A 23,031-nucleotide genomic window follows, 5' to 3' on the forward strand; every position below is an offset into this window, starting at 1 on the left:
CTTCTGGTGGAACCTCCAAGCCACGCCCCCCAGGGTTCAGCCTCTTTGATGTAAACACTCCAGCCTAAACTCTCAGATTACAGTCAACCACAAACTTGCCAAGCAACTTGTTACATAACAGTTTCTCCTTTGTGGGTCTCTAACCTTAGTGGGCTGGGAGCTTCCCAAAGTCAGGCACAAGGAGGCAAGGGAGAGCTTTGGTGTGGGGTCTTCAGAACAGGTTCAGAAATATTCACAGCAACTCACAGCTGCCCCACAACTGGTAAGCTAGGCAACTTAGGACACATCTCTTAGCTTCTCTGGGCTTGCATTTCACAGAGTTCTACAGCTCACAAGTTCGGAAGTGATTTTAAATTCCATCCAGTCCCATTTCTGATGTCTAAATTTGCTTTACAATCGTTACTGCCAACTGGCCCGGCCTCCTGTCACACACCTCCAGGGTCAGGGAACTCACAGCTCTCAAATTAGGGATTTTGGACAGAAGGTAAAAATGAACTCCATCTCTCCACAGTCCCTGGCTAAAACCATCCATCCGTGTATCCACTCATTCTTTGATTTACCACAATGCCCCATACTTGGCTGGGTGTTATGGATACACAGGTAAACTCAAGACATGCTTCATCTTGTCAAGGAGCTCACCATTAGTAGATAAGACAGACGTGTGGGGGGCTTGCAATGCATTTGAAAGCACCAAATTAGGGGGATACACAATGCTCTGTAAAGTGCCATTTACAAACTGCTGGAGACAAAGGGGAGATGCTCAAAGCCTCTTCCAAAGGATCATCAAATGTCCATCAATAGTGAATATGTTAAATACACTCTGGTACCTGGCCAAGGAAATATTATGTACTCACTCAAACTAGTGATGCACATGTCTATATATTGACAAGGAAAGACAGATCTACTTCAAAAGGGACAAAAATAGGTGATAAAACTGTTGTACCTGCTTTGGGAAACGGTTTGGTGGTTCCTAGGAAAGTTAAGCACAGAGTTACCGTATGACCCAGCAATTCCACTCCTAGGTATATTCTCAAGAAAACTGAAAATGTGTTCATACAAAAACTTATACTCAGATAGTACTATTATTCATAATAGCCAAAAGAGGAAATAACCCAAATGCCCATCAACTGATGAATGCATAAATAAAATGAGGTCTATTCGCAGAGGGAAATGTTATTCAGCCATAAAAACAACATGCTACAGTGTGCATAAAACTTATAAACATTATGCTAAGTGAAAGAAGCCAGGCACAAAAGATACATATTGTGTGATTGCTTTTTACAAGGAATTTCCAGAATAGACAAGTCCGTGCAGACAGAGTGTAGATTAGTGGCTGCCAGAGGCTGGCGAAGAGGGAAATGAGGGGGATGCCGAGTGACTGCTAACGGGCACCAGGTTTCTTTTTGGGGTCGTAAAAATGTTCTGGGATTAGATTGTGGTGATAATTGCATGACCTTGTGAATATACTAAAAGCCACTGAACTGTACACTTTAAAAAGCAGAATTTTCGGCAGGGTCTGGGGAGGGGGAAGCAGCGCTATATCTGGCCATGAAGGTGGCAAGAGGCAGCCCCTCCAACAGCCCAAGAAGCAGGCCAGGAAGACGACGAGGAAGACAGGTGTTCAAGCAGAAACAAAAAGAGGAGCAGAAGAAACTGGAGGAGCTAAAGTGAAGTCTGCGGGGAAGGACCTCCTGGCCACAAGCAGAATTAAAAAATCTGGTGTAAAGTAAGCTGTTCCTTGTGGCGAAGGCTCTGGCGACCTTTGATTCCTATTTAAACATCTGTATTCCCTGCCACAACATCTTCTGCCACCTATAGCTAAAATGAAATGTTGTCTTGGAGCCTATTGTACATTAAAGAATAAATTTCTGTTAAAAAAAAAAAAGGTGAATTCTATGGCATGTGAATTATATTTCACTAAAGAAACATTTTTTAAAATCCAGTTATGTATAATATGATCCCATTTTAGTAGTAACATATTTTTATTTGCATAGCAAAATTTCATAAGGTTATATGTCTAATTAGCATCACAATAACCATTTCCTGGCTTTAATATTGTGGGTGTTTTTACTTATTTGCATTTTCCATATTTATTCATTCATACATTCACTTGACAAATACTCCCTGCGAGCTTACTATGCGGCAAGCACGGGGCTGAGAGTTTCGTACGCAGGATCTCAGTTCTCAGAACCGCCTTGTGAAATTAATACTAGCATCTCCCGAAGCTCAGTGTGGTGAAGGACCTGGCCCAAGATCACACATGAAATAAGAGGAAGAGCTGAGGACCCGACACAGCCTGCGTGGCTGCACGGCCCATACTCTTAAGCACTCTGCTTTTGTGTCCAGACATTTTGAGAAATCAGTTTTATTGTTGCCCCAACACACGCTTGATGGCCTGGGGGGATCGCATGGAGCCTGTCTCTTCTGGCTTCTCCTCCACCTCCCCCCTGTTCCTGCCCCTGCCTCCCTGCTGACCCCTCTGGGTCCTCCAGGCTGCCAGGAAGGGCGGCAGCGTGGGGCTACTCAGAGGGCACCAGATGGCTGCAAACAGGAGCACTAGGGTTCTTGGGAGATAAATACCTCAGCCCCCTCAACCCTCCTGTGGAATGACTTTGAAATCTGCATTCTGTTCCCACAATTTCCTCTTGAGACTAAGCTCCAGGCACCCACAGTGGGAACTGACTTCATAAAGGACCCCTGACTGGCTGTTTTCCCTTCCCCACCTCACCTTCCTCTCCCGTCACTGTTTCCTGCGCTTGTGCTTGAATCCCTGTCTCGGGTTTGCTGCTGGGGAAAGGCAAAGGGTCCTGAGCCCCTTAGCCAAATGACCCATGTGGTCTGTATGGGTTGAACTGGGTCCAGCCAAAATTCATATGGGGAAGCCCTAAACCTCGGTACCTAAGAATGTGACTGTATTTGGAAACAGGGACTTTAAAGAGGGGATCACATTAAAATAAGATCACTAGAGTGAGCCCTAATCCAATCTGACTGGTGTCCTAACATGAAGAGGAAATTTGTACCAGAGAGACACCATAGGTACATGGGCACAGAGGGGTGACCATGTGAATGCTCAGCAAGAGGGTGGCCTCCTGCAAGCCAGGGAGGAAGGGCTCAGAAGAACCTAACCCTGCTAGCACCTTGAACTTGGACTTGCAGCCTCCAGAACTGTGAGAAAACTAATTTCTGTTGTTTAAGTCACCCAGTCTGTGATACTTCACTCTGGCAGCCTGAGCCAACGAATCCGTAGTCCCAACTCAATTCCTTTCTTCATGCCCAGAGGAAACTAAGGCCCACGGTTCAGGAAGGGTTGCCTCAGCTCACACAGCAACTCAATGGCAAAGTCAGGACCAGAAATGGAGGCTTTTGACTTCTGCCACATTGCGGATGAAATGGACGACAGCCATTTCTCTTGCTTCGACACATCGGGGAGGTGTTCCAACTGCCAACCTTATCACAGGGCAAAACACCTTGATCTTGTCCACAGTGGCCTTGCCAGTTCATTGGTCCAGGGTGAGGGTGGTAGGGTGGAGAGGTTAGAAAAGGCCAGAGGCGGCGGCGGGTCCCTGAAGAGCTGTGTCCTGTTTCTGCATGTCATTTGGCAAGCTTAGGGAGACCAATGCTAACATCAGGAAAGATTGGGCAACCAGCAGCCATAAAGCACGTGACAGTCCCAGAGATGTCCATGGGTTCTTGCCCAAGGCCGTAGGTTGTAGCTGAAATGAAGCTTCTCGAAACCCACATTCAAAAAGGGATACTCATTAGCACTCAATCTAGCCATGTGGCAGGCTGGTGAGGAGGCTCTGTAGTGGGGGTGGGGACTTGGTGACAGCATTAGAATCAGTCCCCAGAGGTAATTGACCTGGGCTAGGGTTCCTTCCTCCCTTAGTTTTATTGAAAAAACACCAGCCTGCCACGTGGCTAGATTGACTGCTAAGGAGTATGGGCCAGATTTTGCCCTTGGGCTGTGGTTTGCTGACCCCTGATCTAGACTATGATAACTTTGCCCTCCTTAAGTTATGATTTCTAAAGTCGCCATGGGTGTTGATTGCAGTTGGCGGGACGGGGGAGGAGTGTGGAGAAGGGACCATGGCAGTTTCCACGGGCCAGGCCTGGAGGTGGCTCTCCTCACTCCCACCCAGGGTCCATTCCTGAGAACTTAGTCAGTCACATGATCACTGTGATTGCAACGAAAGCTGGGAAATGTCTGGTTGTGCACCAATAAGGATGGGACAGATCTTATCAAACTGCCAGAAATTTCTGCTATAAATAATATCCATTAAATAATGAATTTGGTATTGGGTATTTTTTTTCTAATAAGCAGCAAAGTAAATACATAACCTTTATATAAATGCTTTAAAGTTGTACACCATCTAAAATGATCTTGCTTAACTCCAGCAATAAGTGCACTACACTTAGATAAACGTTGAGCTTTGCTATTTCTTTGATTCAAATCTCAAGAGCCTACTTGTAAATTCGTTTCCTGTTTGCCAGGATTACTCTACAATGTCTTCCGTTATGCGTTTAAGAATAAAAAAGGGAGGAGGAGAAAGAACATGGTGGGTGCGGCAGGGCCGGGGCCTTCCCAGCGGCAGCAGGCAGAGAGGGAGACGATTTGCTGTCCCCCATCGCGGTTTTCATCGAGGAGCTCCGCAATGAGGATGTGCAGCTCTGTCTCAACAGTATTAAAAAGTTATCAACAATTGCTCTAGCACTTGGAGTAGAAAGGATGAGAACTGAACTGCTGCCATTCCTCACAGATACAATTTATGATTAGCCCTTGCTGAGCAGCTGGGAAATTTCACTGGCCTGGTGGGAGGTCCTGACTTTGCCCACTGCTGCCTCCTTAGGAAAGTCTGGCTACTGTGGAAGAGACTGTTGTTCGAGACCGTTGTTCGAGACCGGCCTGTGGAGTCCCTGAGGCAGATCTCCCAGGAGCTTGCAACTATTGCTCTGGAAGCTCATTTTGTGCCTCTGGTGAAACACCTAGCAAGCAGAGATTGGTTCGCTTCTTGTACATCTGCATGTGGTTTATTCAGCGTTGGCTACCCAGGGCCTCAAATGCTGTCAAAGCAGAAATCAGACAGCATTCCCGTTCCTTGTGCTCAGATGACACACCAATGGTACAACGTGCTGCTGCTTCCACGTTGGAATTTGCAAAAGTTTTGGAATTAGACAGTGTGAACAGTGAAATTGTTCCATTGTTCACTAATCTAGCTTCAGATGAACAGGATTCAGTGCACCTTCTAGCTGTGGAAGCTTGTGTCAGTATTGCCCAGTTATTGTCTCAGGATGACCTTGAGGCCTTGGTGATGCCTACACTTCGACAAGCAGCAGAAGATAAATCTTGGCAAGTTCGCTATATGGTAGCTGACAAATTTTCAGAGCTCCAGAAAGCTCTGGGTCCTAAAATCACCCTAAATGACCTCATCCCTGCCTTTCAGAACCTACTTAAAGACTGTGAAGCTGAAGTTCGAGCAGCTGCTGCCCATAAAGTAAGAGAACTTTGTGAGAACTTGCCCATTGAAGGTAGAGAGACCATAATTATGAATCAAATTCTGCCCCACATAAAGGAATTAGTATCTGATACCAATCAACATGTCAAATCAGCTCTAGCTTCTTTAATTATGGGATTATCTACCATTCTGGGCAAAGAAAATACCATTGAACATCTTCTACCTCTTTTTTTTAGCTCAGTTAAAGGAAGAGTGTCCTGAAGTTCATGTGAATATAATCTCCAATTTGGATTGTGTAAATGAAGTGATTGGAATCCATCAGCTCTCAGTCTCTCTTTCCTGTCATAATGGAGCTGGCTGAAGATGCCAAGTGGAGGGTCTGGCTGGCCATCATTGAGTATATGCAGCTGCTGGCAGGCCAGCTGAGTGTGGAATTCTTTGATGAAAAGCTGAATTCTTTATGTATGGCCTGACTTGTGGACCATGTATATGCCTTCCGAGAAGCTGCCACCAACAATCTCATGAAACTAGTTCAGAAGTTTGGTACAGAGTGAGCCCAAAATACTATCATTCCCAAAGTGTTGGTAATGGCAAATGATCCTAATTACTTGCATAGAATGACCACTTTATTCTGCATTAATTCACTGTCTGAAACCTGTGGTCAGGAAATAACCACTAAGCAAATGCTGCTCAACATATTAAAAATGGCAGGAGACCAAGTAGCAAATGTTCATTTCAATGTGGCCAAATCTTTACAAAAAATTGGACCAATACTAGACACCAGTGCTTTGCAGGGGGAAGTTAAGCCGGTATTACAGAAATTAGGTCAAGATGAAGACATGAATGCAGACTGGGCGTGGTAGCTCATGCCTGTAATCCTAGCACTCTGGGAGGCCGAGCCGGGAGGATCGCTCGAGGTCAGGAGTTCGAGACCACCCTGAGCAAGAGCAAGACCCCGTCTGTACTAAAAAAATAGAAAGAAATTATCTGGACAGCTAAAAATATGTATATATATAAAAAAAATTAGCCAGGCATGGTGGCACATGCCTGTAGTGCCCACTACTCGGGAGGCTGAGGCAGGAGGATCGCTTAAGCCCAGGAGTTTGAGGTTGCTGTGAGCTAGGCTGAGGCCACAGCACTCTAGCCCAGGCAACAGAGTGAGACTCTGTCTCAACAAAAACAACAACAAAAAAAGACATGAATGTCAAATACTTTGCACAGGAAGCTATAAGTGTTCTTGCGTTGGCATGAGGAACAGGAGGGAAAAGCCTTTACAAAGTTCTTATCACAGGTTTCTAGACATTGTGTTCTTAAACTGGGCGGCAAAAATATGGAAAACCTTCAAGATCTCATCCAAACAAACGGAAGCAATTTAGAAGAAATTAAATTTCAGTGACTTGATTCTTTTAAAGATGAAATGGGATTTTTTTTTACTGATCTTCCTTGTTGGGATAATTATTTAAAATTCTTATTAATCAATTCCTGACACTTGGTACAGTTATCTCTTGATTGTGTCCTAATGCTTTATCTGGCACCATCGGGGTTCCTGCATCCTCACTGTTTAATCAGGCCCCGGCCACTTAATATTCTGGACAGAGCCTGGATGGCTTGGATCCAGATGTGGAATGGAGTGATTCTCTTGATGGTTACATATATCTGTGTGTCTCTCCATCATTCCCTAGTTAAATGTACATGTTTAGAATAACTTACTTCACAAATTTTCTATTTGGGAGATACACTGAGACTTAACTATAGTGAAAACCACATTTTTCTGGATTATGATGGTCTGCATTGGGGTCATGAAACAGGAATGTGGAAGCTCAGGGTTAATGTACTGGTTGTTTTGGTTTTTATTTGCTTGATTTTGATTGTAATCATGTCATTCAGAAACCTGAAGTGTGGATGCATCTTGCTGCTAAGTGTGATGCTGACACGTAATTCAACAGCTTACCACTGTGACTGTATTCAAAAATACTTCTCTCTTTCCTGAGAAACTTTTATTTTAGTGCTTTCTAATAAGCAGTAGTTCTACTATTTCATTGTAAGATTGCATTTTTATATTTCAAATGAGTATAAGAACAACCACAGGTATAATACTGAGTAGATTTCCTACTCCTCTTGGTTCTGTTTTCAGGAGTATTAACTTCTGGTCCCTGCTACATTGCTACATTGTACAGTAGCTTTCCAAACTGAAGTTTCATTGCTAATTTTTTAGCATGGGTGATGCTGGAATCTTATCATTTGAAGTGTTTGTTTTTCTACTTTTACAGTAAAACCTCATTAATTCTGAAATGTAAGATAATGAGTTAACCTGAGGAGTTTACTGAAGCAAATTAATAGCATTTAAGGAAGCCATTTGAACTACTTAAACAGTTTTAAAAGCCATCTTTAAAAAGCACCCATTTACCATGTGATATGCCAAGTACCAGTCTTTTTAATCATATAAGACCTTCCATGAGAATCTGTAGGAGGCCACACCTTTTTAAAGATACATTCAGTTTACTCTTTATCCTTCATACATATGTATGTATTTTGTGGAGAAGTTAAATTTTTTTAAAAAAATTATTTATATATTTCACCTAATCAAACTGACTTTATCTCTAATGAATTCTAGTTAATGAGGTTTTACTGCAGCTTATTTTTCTCTCTGTGCATCTTGTTATGTATTTGCTTGTTTTCATTTTGGTTTTTGAATTGCTGATTTCATTTACAACCTCCTAAACCTAGGAAGCCCTGCTCTGTTTTGTAAAGTTCCAAAAGACTCCTATAGGCATTCATATATGTCAATAACAGTCAAACTGAGAACCAAATTAAGGACTCAGTACCCTTCACAAGAGCATCAAAGAAAATAAAGTACCTAGGAAAATATTTAACTAAGGAGGTAAAAGACCTCTAGAGGGAGAACTATGAAACTGAGGAAGGAAACTGCAGAGGACGTAAACAGGTGGAAAACCATACCATGCTCCTGGATCGGAAGAATCAACATTGTTAAAATGTCTATACTACTCAAAGTGATCTACAGATTCAATGCAATCCCTATTAAATTATCAACATCATTTTTCACAGATATAGAAAAAATAATTTTACACTTTGTATGGAACCAGAGAAGACCCCATTTAGCAAAAGCAATTTTAGGCAATAAGAACAAAATGGGAGGTATTAATTTACCAGACTTCAAACTATACTACAAGGCTGTGGTTATTAAAACAGCTTGGTATTGGCACAAGAACAGGGACACAGACCAGTGGAACAGAACTGAGAATCCAGATATAAAACCATCCTCATGTAGCCATCTAATCTTTGACAAAGCAGACAAAAACATACTCTGGGGAAAAGAATCCTTATTCAATAAATGGTGCTGGGAAAACTGGATAGCCACATGTAGAAGACTGAAACAGTACACACAGCTTTCACCTCAAACCTAAGGTGTAAAACTATTAGAATTCTAGAAGAAAATGTGGGAAAAACTCTTATAGACATTGGCCTAGGCAAAGAATTTATGAAGAAGACCTCAAAGGCAATCATAGCAACAACAAAAATAAATAAATGGGGCCTGATTAAATTAAAAAGCTTCTGCACAGCCAAAGAAACTCTCATGAGAGCACACAGACAACCTACAGAATGGGAAAAAATTTTCGCATGCTACACATCCGATAAAGGACTGTTAACTAGAATCTATCTAGAACTCAGGAAAACCAGCAAGAAAAAATCAAACAACCTTATCAAAAAGTGGGCAAAGGACATGAATTGAAATTTTTCAAAAGAAGACTGAAGAATGGCCAACAAACATATGAAAAAATGCTCAGCATCTCTAATCATCAGGGAAATGCAAACCAAAACCACAGTGAGATATCACTTAACTCCAGTGAGAATGGCCTTTATCAAAAAGTCCCATAACAATAAATGTTGGCGTGGATGCGGAGAGACAGGAACACTCATACACTGCTGGTGGGACTGCAAACTAGTGCAACCTCTGTGGAAAGCAATATGGAGATACCTTAAACAGATACAAGTAGACCTACCATTTGATCCAGGAATCCCATTATTGGGCATCTACCCAAAAGAACAAAAGGCATTCTATAACAAAGATATCTGCACCCGAACGTTTATAGCAGCACAATTCACAATTGCAAAGATGTGGAAACAACCCAAGTGCCCATCAATACATGAATGGATTAATAAAATGTGGTATATGTATACCATGGAGTACTACTCAGCTATAAGAAATAATGGGGATATAGCACCTCTTATATTTTCCTGGATAGAGCTGGAACCCATCCTACTAAGTGAAGTATCCCAAGAATGGAAAAATAAGCACCACATGTACTCACCATCAAATTGGTTTCACTGATCATCACCTAAGAGCACATTTAGGAATAAGATTAATCGGGTGTCTGGCAGATGTGGTGGTGGGGGGATGGGTGTATACATACATAATGAGTGCGATGTGCACCATCTAGGGGATGGATGTACTTGAAGCTCTGACGGGGGGGGGGGGGCAAGGGCAACACATGTAACCTAAACTTTTGTACCCCATAATATGCTGAAATAAAAATAAATAAATAAATAAAATAAAAATAAAATTGGAATTATACTGTCAAAAAAAAGAGAGACTCCTATAAAAATTTCTATATTAAATAATTACATAAAACCAAGTTGACTAAATACTTTTAAGTTTGTCATATCTTAGAAAAACAGAACAGAAATTTTAAATCAGAAATCATCTGCCTGCATTTTAGACTGCCAAATTACCTTGTAGTAAGTTTCCATTTTACGACTTTGGGCCAAGGATTAAATATTTTCCTAAGAAAAACTGTTTTACTGCACTCTAATTTTAATGTCTTAAACTATTATGCTATAAACATTTTAAATTTTAGTTTCATGGTTCTTTATTTCTTATGACCTGCAAGTTATGTTTCTCTTCATTGAGTTTCACATGTGAGAGACTTTGCCTTGATGCTTGAAACAATTTGCATTGGAACCATTGCTTTACTCTTTATTGGAAATGCTATTTTCATTGGTTTGGGGATAGACTTACGAGGTGCTGTGTATCCCCCTGGGGAACCCTGTGCATGGACTGTTGAAGGGAGAGACAATAGCTCTTGATTGCTCAAGCATGGGTCATGGAGCTCAGCTGGGGCCCTGTCTTTTGGGGGTCAGAGTGAGGAACTTCATTGTTTCTTTCTGACTTAAGCAATACAGAATCCCTTTTGCTAACAATTAAGAATTGTTCTTTGGTTGATTTTACCCATGGATTAGTTTTCCTGTCTTGATTTCACTAGAATATAAGCTCTAGGAGCTCTGTAAGGGCAGGGATTTTTGTCTGTTTTGCCTTCTGTATCACCAGCACCTGGAACAATGTCTGGTGTACATAATAGGTGCTCAATAAAAATGTGTTCTATGAATGGGGAGGAAAAAGAATTAAAAAGGAAAAAGCGTGATTCTGAAAGACATATAAAAATTTAGAACCAGGAAAGCTAAATTTAAATTATAACCTATAAAAGGCTCAAAAAAATTAAACTGTAGATATATTATAAACTCCTCAGTGAATAGAGTGGCCTCAGTATAGAGAGGTGTTTTGTGTTTCCTTGCCCTGAGAATTATCAGTGTTCATATGCATTAATGCCCAGAACTGTCTGTGGCATCTCCTAATGGTACTGGGCATTAAGAGATGGGCAGGATTTCGAGAAGCAGAGGAGACATTGGCAGTGGTGCAAGGTAGGTTTAGGGGATGCTTGGGGAGGCCAGTTGTACTGGGTGTGTGAACAGAGGACAGAGATCATGAATGCAAGCTAAAGGAAGAGATTTCATCCCTGGACAATGGAGAGCCACTGAAAGGCTTTAACCCTGGAAATGACAGATGAAAAGGACGTTTCAGAAAGTAGAATGTGGCAGAAGCAGACAAGCCATTTGGAGGACCAGCAGGGTTAGTTCTGAAAGGAAACCTCCTAAACACTCTTTGGGAGGATGGAAGATGAGTTCCCCTTTCCAAAGACGGTTAAGTTCTCTGCGTGTGAAAACTTAGCCTTTTCGGTTCACACAGGACTCAGCAAGAATAAAGCACATAAGCTTCTCCAAAAAGCTGGAGCACACAAAGCTGTGCCCATTGGCAGTCATCTCCTGATCTGTCGTCTTTGCCATATCTAAATAATAATACAAGCTATCTTTTAAAACACATTCTCTAGAAATAATTCTGAATAAGCCCAAAGATGAATGTATTATTAGATGCTCACTTCAGTGAACTTGACAATAATAAAAATTATAATAATTTGAATAACCAAAAATAGTAAATGGTTATATGATTTGTTGAGTATTCATAACATAGGATGCAATGTAACTGTCAGAAATATAGAAAAATATTTTTATTAAATGTTTTTTATAAAGAAGCAGTTCACCACTTCCTATGAAAGACAAGGAATCAGGCCATTTTCATTTCCTTCTGAAATTCTTCCAAAGGAGAGTAAAATAAAGTTGTTAAAAACAAACCCACATGGACATGCAGTGGGACAGGAGATGGCAGCGTTTTGGAAGCTAGAAAGTTGACAGAGCAATGAGAACTGCTTTTAGAGCAGGGAATGTGGAAGTTAACACACAAAGAGGAGATACCCCCAAGCAAATACGAATGCAGAATGGAGACATAAAAGACTCTCTAATTTAGGGGTACAAGGTACCTGTGAAAGTGAGGGTGCAGGTGTCCCCCACTTATGCCTATGGAGAGGGCAGCTCTCCCCTTTGCGATCCACCCCAAGAACAAAGTGTCTCACCAGCTCTCTGCCTCTGCTAGGCCTAGCACTGGACTGACCCCAGGGACTCTGACTCCATAATTAATTAAAGAGAGCATCAGAAGGACTGCATAAAGTGTCAACATAATGTGATTTCTGTGCAAATATCCGAGTGTAAAAATGGAGAAGGTCCCTGAAGCTCAGGAAAATGGCTGCCATAAAAATGCCTCTTAATGAAGTCAAGGCCTGGCCACCAAACTAGGGGTCATGATGATGAACAGAGCTTTCCCTGCCCTTGTATTACTAACTGACCATCAATGGTCCATTTTTCTCATTGAGGAACTTTTTTTCAGAAATATAGCTCTGTAAATCCATTGTGGCATATAGTAAAACTAATCAAGAAATTATACAGTAATGAAGAAGAATAAGTGTATCAATCCTTCTAAAAATACTAAGTATATTATTCAGTTTTCTCTGGAGAAATAGAAACAATGGCATGTATGTATGACAGGAGATTTATTAGGGAATTGACTCACGTAATCACAGAGACAGAGAAGTCCCACGACAGGCTGTCTGCAAGCTGGAGGACCATAGAAGGCAACGGCATGCCTCAGTCCACGTCCAGGAATCTCAGAACTAAGGGAGCTAATGGTATAGTACCCAGTTTGAGGCTGAAGGCCTGAAATTCCCTGAGAAGACTCTGGTGCAAGCCCCAGCATCTGATGTCCAAAAGCAGGTAGAGAAGAAGGCATCCCATTTGAGAAGGGAGAGAGAGAGAGAGAGAGAGTGGAGAGAATAACCCCCACCTCTCAACCTGTTTGTCCCCACGGGGCTCCCAGCCAATTGAATGGTGCCAACCACATTGAGGCAGGTCTTCTTGGCCCAGTGCACTGACTCACATGCCACTCCTATCTGGAACACCTGCACAGACACACCCAGAAATTACACTTCACCAGACATCAAGGTGTCCCTCTACCCAGTCAAGTTGACACCTAACATCAGCCATCACACCAAGCATTGACAAAGATATGGAGCAACTCTTACTCTCGTGGTAGGAGGCCAAACTGGTACAATTATTTTGGAAAACTCTGGGGAGTGTCTACCAAAGTGCACACCTGCAAAACTTACAGCCTGTCAAACCACCCTTAGGTATATATCCTAGAGAAATGCACACACACATGTGGCCATTAAATGGTATGTTCTATAATAGTCAACTTTACAATATAATAATCTAAAACCAGAGACTATCTACTATAGACTGAATTATATCTTCCCCCAAAAGTCCTATGTTGAAGCCTCAACCACTAATGTTACCATATTTGGAGACAGGGTCTTTATGGAAGTAATTAAGTTGAAATGGATCATAAGGGCAGGATGTTAGTACAGTAGAACTGATGTCTTCATAAGAAGAAACATCAGAGCTTTCTCTCTCTGTGCACTGAAGAAAGGCCATGAAGGACACAAGAAGGAAGCTGCTTTCTATAAGCCAAGAAGAGAGCCCTTACCACAAACTTAATTGAGTGGCACATTGATCTAGAACTTCTAGCCTCCAAACCATGCAAAAATAAATTTCTGGTTGTTTTAAGCCACTCAGTCTAGGGTATTTTGTTATGGCAGCCTAAGCAGAGTAATGTACTATCCAAATTCCCAACAACAGTAGAATGGACAAATTATGGAATAGTCACACAATGAATGACTATACAGAAATGACAACGAACAAACTACAACTACATGCACCAATACAGATGAATCTCGTAAACACAATATTGAGAAAATAGCCAGATGCAAGAGTACATAATTCTATTTAGAAAAAGCACAAAACCTGGAACAATTGATATATGCTGCTAGAAGTGAAGCTAGTTATCACGGTGGGTAGATGGGCAATGAGGGGGCACTGAGAAGGGCCTAGAATTTAGCTCAAGATGGCTACAGGGTGCTAGTAATATTGTTTCTAGATCTAGATGATGATTATACAGGTGTGATCACTTAGTGACAATTCGTCAAGATACAATATAATATTTTATGTGTGTATATGTATATACTTTGTTGTATATATGTTATATTCAGTCAAAAAACTTAAATGTTTGTACCAGGTTTTATGAACTTATCTCTAGGGGAGGGACCAGACGGCTTACTATATGCAGGCATCATGTGCCTCGTCCACAGAGAGGAACCAGAATAGTAAGTAGATACTCAAATTTTGAACAGATTGTCAAGGAGAAAATGTGAAGATTTACCAGAGAAGTGATGGGAAGCACCAAAAGTAAGTCAGGAGAGGCTTTAAAGCAGCGTTGATGGCCAGGGACTGCCTGAGAACCAGAAGAAGCTCCTGGGTGAAGAAAGAATTTTAAAAATACCAAGAAAAAAATTTCTATTCACCTATAAGGACAAAAAAAAAAAAAACAAACAAAAAACCCAGGAGATTAACAGCAGACTTCTCAGCAGAAACATAACAAGTCTGAACAGAATGGAATAGCATTTTCAAAGTACTGAAAGAAAAAAGCTATCAGACAAACATTTTATATTTCGCCAGAATAAGCTTCATACATGAAGCAGAAATAACCAGACGAGGAAATGCTGAGTGAAGGAGCGATCCAGGGAGTCCTTGGCTGTCAGCTCTGGCAGGTGCTTTTCCTGCTCCGGCTGCGGGCCAGGCCCAGGCCTCCAGGCAGGCGGGCAGCTCGGCCTCCGGAGCCCCTGACCCTGCCCTCGGCCCCAGCGGCGCCCACCCGCGGCCGGACGCCAGGGCGGCCACCGGCGCGAGCCAGTCGGCACCTCAGCCCGGGTCCCCGCTGCGCGGTGAGTGCTCCGCGCTGGCAGCCGCTGCGCTCTGAGCGCCACAGAGAAGCCGGCCCCAGCCAGCGCGGTCAACCACGTTCTCAGGCCGCGCGGGCGGCGCTCTCAGGAGGCCTGAGGAACCCCACGGAGAACCGCACCGGCCTGCGCGGGCACGCGAGCTGCCGCTGCCACGTGCGCGCGCGGCAACAGTTTCAAATAGCATGTGTCCGCGGCCTGTTTGCGCATGCGCAGGGACGCCGGCTCCAGCGCGCGTGCGCGCCTCGTGCTCAGCGGTCTCGTTGGCCTCACCTGGTCTGAGGGAGGAGGAGGGAAGTTTCTCGGTCCGAGCTTCTGCACAGACCGGGTCGGGTTTCTCCTGTTGGACTCCGGAGTTGGTGAAAGTTGAGGAGGGAAGGCGGTGAGAAGCCAGTGGGAGCCGAGGCGGCTCCAAAGAACATGGCTTCTTGCTGGAAGAAGTGTCTCTGCTGGGCCAGCCAGACCCACCCGCCGGCGGCCCCGGGACACGAAGAAGGAGCTGAGGCGGCTCCGAAGGAACTGACGGCTTCTCCGTCCAAGAAGTCTCTTGGCCGGGCAAGCAAGGCACACCCGCCGGCGGCCCCGGGACTAGTGGAAGGAGCTGAGGCGGCTCCAAGAAACATGGGTTCTTGCTGGAAGAAGTGTCTCTGCTGGGCCAGCCAGACCCACCCGCCGGCGGCCCCGGGACTAGTGGAAGGAGCTGAGGCGGCTCCAGAGAACATGGGTTCTTGCTGGAAGCAGCTTTTTTGCTCAGCCTGGAAGAAGGGCCCCTCGGCCTCGGACCCGTTGCGTGACTGCGGGTTCTCCAGCGCCTTTTACCATGTCCACCGTAAACATCTGAGACCTTTCCACCAAGCCGCCTACACGGGTGACCTGCTCCTGTTGGACCACATCGTGTGGAGCATGGAATGTGGCGTCAACGCCAGAGACAAGAAGAAGAGGTGCTGGGAACCGGGTGGCGGGCCCGCTGGGAGGCGGGGCTGTGGGTGCGGGGGAAGCTCCCTCCCGGGCCGGCCGCCACGTCCCCCGGGGCCGGGCTGTCCTCCCCCCCAGCCTCGCAGCCTCGTGGACGTGGGGACGTGGCGGGGTCCAGGCCGTTTTCATGAGCAGCAACACGGAAACAGAACTTGAGCTGGTTTCTGATCCACTCGCTGCATTGGCAATTCCAAAGTGATTTAACTAACTAAATTAAGTATATGCAGTGTTTTATTTTATTTTATTTTTGTTTTTTTTTCATTTATGAAGCACACAGATGGTCACTGAGCAGTGTTTTATTTTTAATGTACACATTTTGAAACATAATATTGTATATAGAAGGAGCTGTAAGAAGAGAAATGATTCCCATTATATATCAACTTCAGGGCTGAAACGTCTTTGGATAAAATTCAATATCCATTTTATATTGACGTGCATCTATGTATATAACTCTTTAGTGAGGGACCTCAGGAAACTCTGAGGTGGGGAGATGGTTTCATGTTCTTGAGTAGGAAGACTCATTTTTCTCAAAATGTGAACTTTCTTCTGTTTATCAATTTTACATAAACCAAAGAAAAATATCAAGGTTTTAATTTTTTTTTTTTTGAGACAGAGTCTCGCTCTGTTGCCCAGGCTAGAGTGAGTGCCGTGGCGTCAGCCTAGCTCACAGCAACCTCAAACTCCTGGGCTTAAGCGATCCTCCTGCCTCAGCCTCCCGAGTAGCTGGGACTACAGGCATGCGCCACCATGCCCGGCTAATTTTTTCTATATATATTTTTAGTTGTCCAGATAATTTTTATTTCTATTTTTAGTGGAGACGAGGTCTCGCTCAGGCTGGTTTCAAACTCCTGACCTCGAGCGATCGACCCGCCTCGGCCTCCAGGAGTGCTAGGACTACAGGCGTGAGCCACCGCGCCCAGCCCAAGGTTTTAATATTTTTGAGTCACACTGTCTTTTCATATTGTGAGGTCAATAAGATAGTTTTTTGTCATGTAGTGAACAAAGACATGCCCTTCTAGACATCAAAATGTGCTATTCACTTCCACAAATTAATCATTTACTAACAAACAAATCAAGGGGCAAATAAATGAAAAGAATAGAAAATCCAGAAATACCCAGGTATGTGTAAGAATTGAGAACTTGATGATGATATTTCATATTAGTAGGAAAAGATGAATTATTTATAAATGAAATGCCTGTTAACTGGAGAAAATCTGGTAGATTTTGGTGTCACAAAAATAAGTTCCCGATGGAATATAGCTCAAAAATTTTGAACATACAAAATGACACTGTGTCAGAAGTAAACACAAATGCCTATTTATATAGGTACCTTTTTATGTTGGCAAACACCTTCCTAAGAATGACCTCACAAGCATGCATAACCTGCAAAGGTTCATTTAGGAAGATACAAATTAAAACACCCTGTGTATAGAGAAAAATTAACAACATAAAAGACAACATAGTTACAAAATATTTGCAACATTAACATATATACACATATGCATACATATATCAGATGAAAAAATATATCTTCATGTAACAGTGGATTCTTTGAAATCAACAAGAGAACTCTAAAATATGGCAAAGTACTTTTTTGCTGATCTACAGGTGACCTGTGCACATAGAAACAAAAATTAGTGTTTCTGGTAAGAAAGAATTTAAGTTAAGTGGAATGAAATACTGTTTTCTATCCACAAATTTTGTGAGGATGAAGAGCAGTGATACTGAGACTACCGATTAAAGTTTAAGTTGCTGATGCTTTGTCACATAGACAATTTGGTGATGAGCACCACGCTTTAAAAAATATATAAGCCTTTTACCCATCAATTCCATTATACTAAAATCTCTTTAGGAACTAAATAGAGATACATGCAATTTGTTTTTCACAGCACTGCTTAAGGTAGCAATGTATTAAGAACCCATATGATGGATTTTGTAACTAAATTTCAATGCATCCCTAGGATAGAATAACATATGACCATTGAAGGTGTGTATGAATACAGAAGGATATTGGCATGTGAAGATGCGTTTTGGTATATCAATTAAAAAATCCACTGGATTATATGTACACACAAAGAGACTGTGGTCTGGTATTAGCTGAAAATATGTACAAAATGAGATAAAATTTCGTTATTTCTGGTCCTTTGTATCATAAGTGAATTTTTTTCTTTTCCTTACCTGTGATTTCTGCAATAAGCATGTATAAAAGGTCTGGTAAAAGTTTATTATTAATGAGATAATCCTTGGGGAGAACAGGAATATGGACTTGCACAGAAAAAAATAATTCTTTTTAAAAATTTTTTTCTTGGATTGGTATCTTCTGTGAACTTTTAGCTTCTTCATGAGTAAAGAGAACCTTTTCTAGGAGCTTTCTAGGAAACTTTCTAGGAGGCTTCTTTAAAAATATTGAACTCCCAAATGTATTTATCTATTCTTTCAGTGTATTTATTCATCAAACATAATCTGCATACCTATTATGTAGCAGACATATTCTGTTATCTCTCCAGACCCTTCAACATTTTATGTTTACCTGCCCAGCCTTAGCAAGTTGAGGGAGTCAAAATTGGAGTAGTAGGACTCAATCTCAATTGAAGCCTTTTCCTCTCTCAGAGAAAAGCATTTCTGAAGGTAGAAAAGTATAAAAGATAACTTGCCCTTTTGAAAATGTATAAGAGTCTGAAATACTAATATTAATCATAAGAAATATCTGAATGGACATACAGTCTGTACATCTAACTATTAGATAAAGTAAGCCATACCCATTCATTTGAATCCTGAGTTTGCTTTGGCTTAAAGTTTGCTGAAAACTAAAGAATTAATTTTTGAAAAAATTTGTTGTTTCAACTCTCTGACCCAATAGTCCTTTTAAAGACTACAACTTATTTAAATTCCAGTCATATATAACTTCCAAAGACCTGTTATATGTACCACATTTCACTTAATGTAAGGCACCATAGATTGTGGGATGCCCCATTATTTTCTGTATCAATTTTTAAAATGTTGCCAATTATAGTTGTAGGATATCCTGAATAAGTGGCAGTACAATGTCTTAGATGTTACAGTGTGAGAAAATGAGCATCTGAGAATCATTGAAATACAATATTATCTCGAATGTTTAAAGCGTACTGCAAGTAGATGCAATTGTAACATTTTACTTAAAATGTTCTCTTTGGTAAGTAGTAGTAATGGTAATTCTTACAGTGTCTAACAATCATTGAGCTGTTATTTGTGGTAGGAACTGGTCTAAGTACTTTGCATAGATTGTTATTTAAGCATGATACTGCTGTCCTGTGAGATAGCTACTATCGTCATCCCCTTTTTATTGATGAGGAAATTGAGGCACAGAAAGCCTATAAGCCATAAGCTAGTAAGTAACAGAGCTTCAGGTAGGATTCAAGGCCAATTTGAACTTGGCCAGAGGCCAAGCTCTTCTTTTCAAACAGGCTGCTCTTTCACATAATATAGCAAGCCATAAGAGCTAATAAATTCTGTACTTTCTTCCCAAGAAAGTTAAATATTAGTTTTGAAGGCAGGGGAATAACATGCTACTTAATGTTTACAATTGCATGAATCGTTGTATGTTTTGAGATAGTGCACTACAATTTCCTAAAAATCCTCTTCCTTATGTAGGACCGCTCTACATCTGGCCTGTTCCTCTGGCCGGTCAAAAGTGGTGACTTTTCTAGTAAAGCAACGATGTGAACTTAACATCCGTGACGGCGAAGAGAGGACAGCTCTGATGAAGGTATGTGGTAGCCAACTCAGCATGAGATGGATTTGATGTAAATACATAGAATCAAAATGAGTTTATCTCATTTAAATATAACTAGTTGGCAAAACCTGTGGAGTGTTTATTTTGAATTCCTGGAATTTATGATCTGTTTCTTGGTCTAATACTGACAGGCCGTCCAGTGCCAGGAAGTGGAATGTGCAGTTTTTCTGTTGGAACAAGGTGCCGATCCAAATCTTCAGGATGTCTACGGCAACACTGCTCTCCATTATGCCGTGTACAATGAGAATGAGTTGCTAACGGCAGAACTACTTTCACACCATGCAGATATTGAAGCCAAAAACAAGGTATAGATCAACCAGCTTTATTTTCAAACTATTTGGCATGTATTTGTTTTAACATTGACATATGCAAAGGTTAGCTGTCCATATTTGGAAGCTCAAACATTCCCTGAATGAAAATATTTTGGAATGACTTAATTGTCTAAGATTTTTCTTTAATTATTGATATTTTTAAAGAGGCATTAGAGGGTGCAGCTTTCTTTTATGCATTTGTGGTAAATATTTGTGAATGCACTGAATTTCTTAAAGGTAAAACTTTTTTCCCAAGTGTTTTTTCCCACCCCAATTTTTTTTTCTGATCAGTGTAAAACAACACAGGAAAATAAAATTTGCCCACAAAATAGATTTTATCTTACAACTCCAGCAAAACCATTGCATTTTACTATAAATGGAAATCTTGCTGCTATTAACAATTTCCTTAGAAATTAATGGTACGTGAAAGAGAGAGATCTCTCAGTGGCAAGGCTGAAAAGGGACAAGTGGAAAGGGAAAAGGAGAGCATCAGAAACCTGCAGGCCAATTTGCAAATTAGATAATTGAGGGAAAGTATCAAAAAAATTTTTTTGATTTTTTTTTTTTTTGGCCTTTTTTGTTTGTTCGGTTGGTTTTTCCAGTTTGTTTTTGTTTTGTTTTGTTTTGTTTTTGTTTAGACAAGGTGTTCTTCAGTTTTGGGAATAACAATTTTCAATTTGGAAGAGAGAGGTAATGAGTTGTAAACTTGACTAGAGATAGTTTTAGGAGGATCTGAGGAAACCAGATTCGTCTGAAACAGGTGGTGGTGAAGTGAGAAACACTTCAGCAGAGGGAAGAACAGAATAATTAACTGCTTGTCCTACTCTGGCAGAAACGGTCACTTAGAAAAGAGTCTAAACTCTGCTCTCAGATCTAGAAAGTCTTGATGGGAAGGTGGGGGAGAAGGAGCTTATAAATAGCAAAGTCAAACTGCATTTTGAGTTTACTAGTCCCTGTTCGACCCCTACCCAGGAGAATCAAGGAGTTTTTAGTAAATGACTCTCTCACTCTTTCCTCTTCTTGCCAAATCCCCAAATGATGAAAAGGATTGGCCTTGTGGGTGACAGATGAGGCTGAGTTGATTGTCTGCTGCACTAGTTCTCACCTAGAGTTGTGCATCACAGTGAGCTGGGGAAATTTTTTAAAAATCTGCAAGTGTAGGCTCTCCCCTGAAGATTTTGATTTAGGAAGTCTAATGAAACCTGGAAATGTATATATAAAAATAATTCCTTGAAGCCAGGCATGGTGGTATGTGCCTGTAGTCCCAGCTACTCAGGAGGCTTGTGGCAAGAGGATCGCTTGTGCCCAGGAGTTTCTCCTGGGCAACATAGTGAGAACCCTGTCTCTAACAAAAAAAGAAAAAAAAAATGTGCTTGAGATTCTGATACACTTTTGGTTAAGAACCACTGCATAAATGTCATATATATATTCACATGTCTCAGAAACCTCAGAAATCTCTAGACAAGTTGGAGTTTGACTACTTCCTTCAAACCTCTCCTTTCTGATCACATAATATTAGCCTGAGTTTGATCTTTCTCTATCTTGTGGTTGGACAGTTAAAAGTATTATTGGCAGCATTGATCAGCTTACAGAATAACACCTTTTTCCTTCCAACCATCGTTCACTGCCATTCAGAGGGTCTTTAGGAATTTCCTTATGGGTAGTTTTTCAATAAGTAGGGGCAGGAACTTTCAGAATTTCATGTCTGTTGTGATTCGGGTGATTAGATCAATAAATGTTTATTGCAAGTAGAATTTTCTCAATTAGGATAGGAGCAAATCCTGACCCATTTTTTAGTTGAAGCTGTATCATGGACTATCTCAGTATGTCTGTTAAGTTCATATAGCTTTGGCATAATCAGGATGGCATTTTTAAACACTGAAAACCATGTAGTTAGTACGAATACATAAGAATTCTTTTAATAATTGAGTTTCAGCAGTCCTATGAGCTCATTATCCATTTGGTCAGCAATTTGGGAAAACTAAGTACAAATAGATTGTAAATGAGTAAATGTTGTAAAAATTCTTGAGATGGGTATCATGAATCTTAACAGCAATTTGTATTACGTGGCAGGATTTGACTTTTTTAGTAAAACACATGATACTAAATAAAGGAAAGATTTTACATGCAAATACTTGTTTTATATACAACTATGTGGAAACACATCCATAGCAAATATAAAAACGCAAGGGCCATTGCCTAAATGTGGGCCATAGGTATGTTTGGTCTGGCTCCATAAATGGAGTCAACATGTAAAATTTGGGAGACATGCAGAGAAATATGGATTTCAGGCTTCTCTTAAAGAATCAAATCTGGTGTCCCCTGAGCCCATCTTACCATTTGGTATGCAGTTCCAGTGCTGCACCTTTATACGAGGTGTATGTTCTCCACTTTGCTCCCCTGCCCACTTAGGTACTTTACGTGCTTAGGTCACCTACTTTGCCTCCCTATTTTGATAAAGATTTCAAGGTTTTCAAGATAGTTTATTCTTGTTCCCAGTATATAGTCTATATATTAATCCCTCAGTAATGGGGTTGAATTTTAGAATTTAGAGGTTCTGTTTTTTTGAAAGATTGTTTTTCTTTTTATATACCATAAACAATGATTCTCCCATTAGAATGCCTATATACCTTTTCAGGCTAATCCAGGTTATAGTTGGATAGGATATGCATATTGCAGACAACACTGTGTCTGTCTCCTCAACATTGTTGCTTTAAAATGCAACTGATTTTATTTATGTTTATTTTTATTTTATTTTACTTCAGAATATTACAGGGCACAAACGTTTTGGATACATAAATTACTTTTGTACCATTTGAGTCAAAGTTAGGAGTGTTCCCATCCCCTAGATAGTGTGCATTGGACCCGTTAGGTGTGAATTTACCCATCCCGTCCTCCCCACTCCCTCCTGCTTGATTTCCTATGAATGTTTATTTCCAGATGTGCACACAAGTGTTGTTCGATTAGCTTCAATTTAATGGTGA

At 41.3% G+C, this 23,031-nt stretch overlaps 1 protein-coding gene and 1 pseudogene across 5 annotated transcripts in view; both read left to right on the plus strand.

Moving 5' to 3' along the window:
• The first annotated feature begins 4,553 nt into the window (after positions 1-4,553).
• LOC123625016 lies at positions 4,554-6,704 on the plus strand (annotated as a pseudogene).
• An 8,432-nt stretch (positions 6,705-15,136) lies between these two features.
• LOC123625017 (putative ankyrin repeat domain-containing protein 19) overlaps positions 15,137-23,031 on the plus strand; it is a 45,911-nt gene continuing 38,016 nt past the window's right edge. For 4 of the 5 annotated variants that reach the window (XM_045533210.1, XM_045533209.1, XM_045533211.1 and 1 more), the window contains exons 1-3: positions 15,137-15,930; positions 19,595-19,709; positions 19,868-20,041. In XM_045533210.1, coding sequence (XP_045389166.1) covers positions 15,410-15,930; positions 19,595-19,709; positions 19,868-20,041 — 810 coding nt within the window. In that variant the 5' untranslated portion in view covers positions 15,137-15,409. The remainder of the gene's footprint in view (positions 15,931-19,594; positions 19,710-19,867; positions 20,042-23,031) is intronic. The other variant, XM_045533208.1, reaches the window with a different exon arrangement.

Source organism: Lemur catta, chromosome 20 (assembly GCF_020740605.2).
Source record: "Lemur catta isolate mLemCat1 chromosome 20, mLemCat1.pri, whole genome shotgun sequence".
Classification (NCBI taxonomy): domain Eukaryota; kingdom Metazoa; phylum Chordata; class Mammalia; order Primates; family Lemuridae; genus Lemur; species Lemur catta.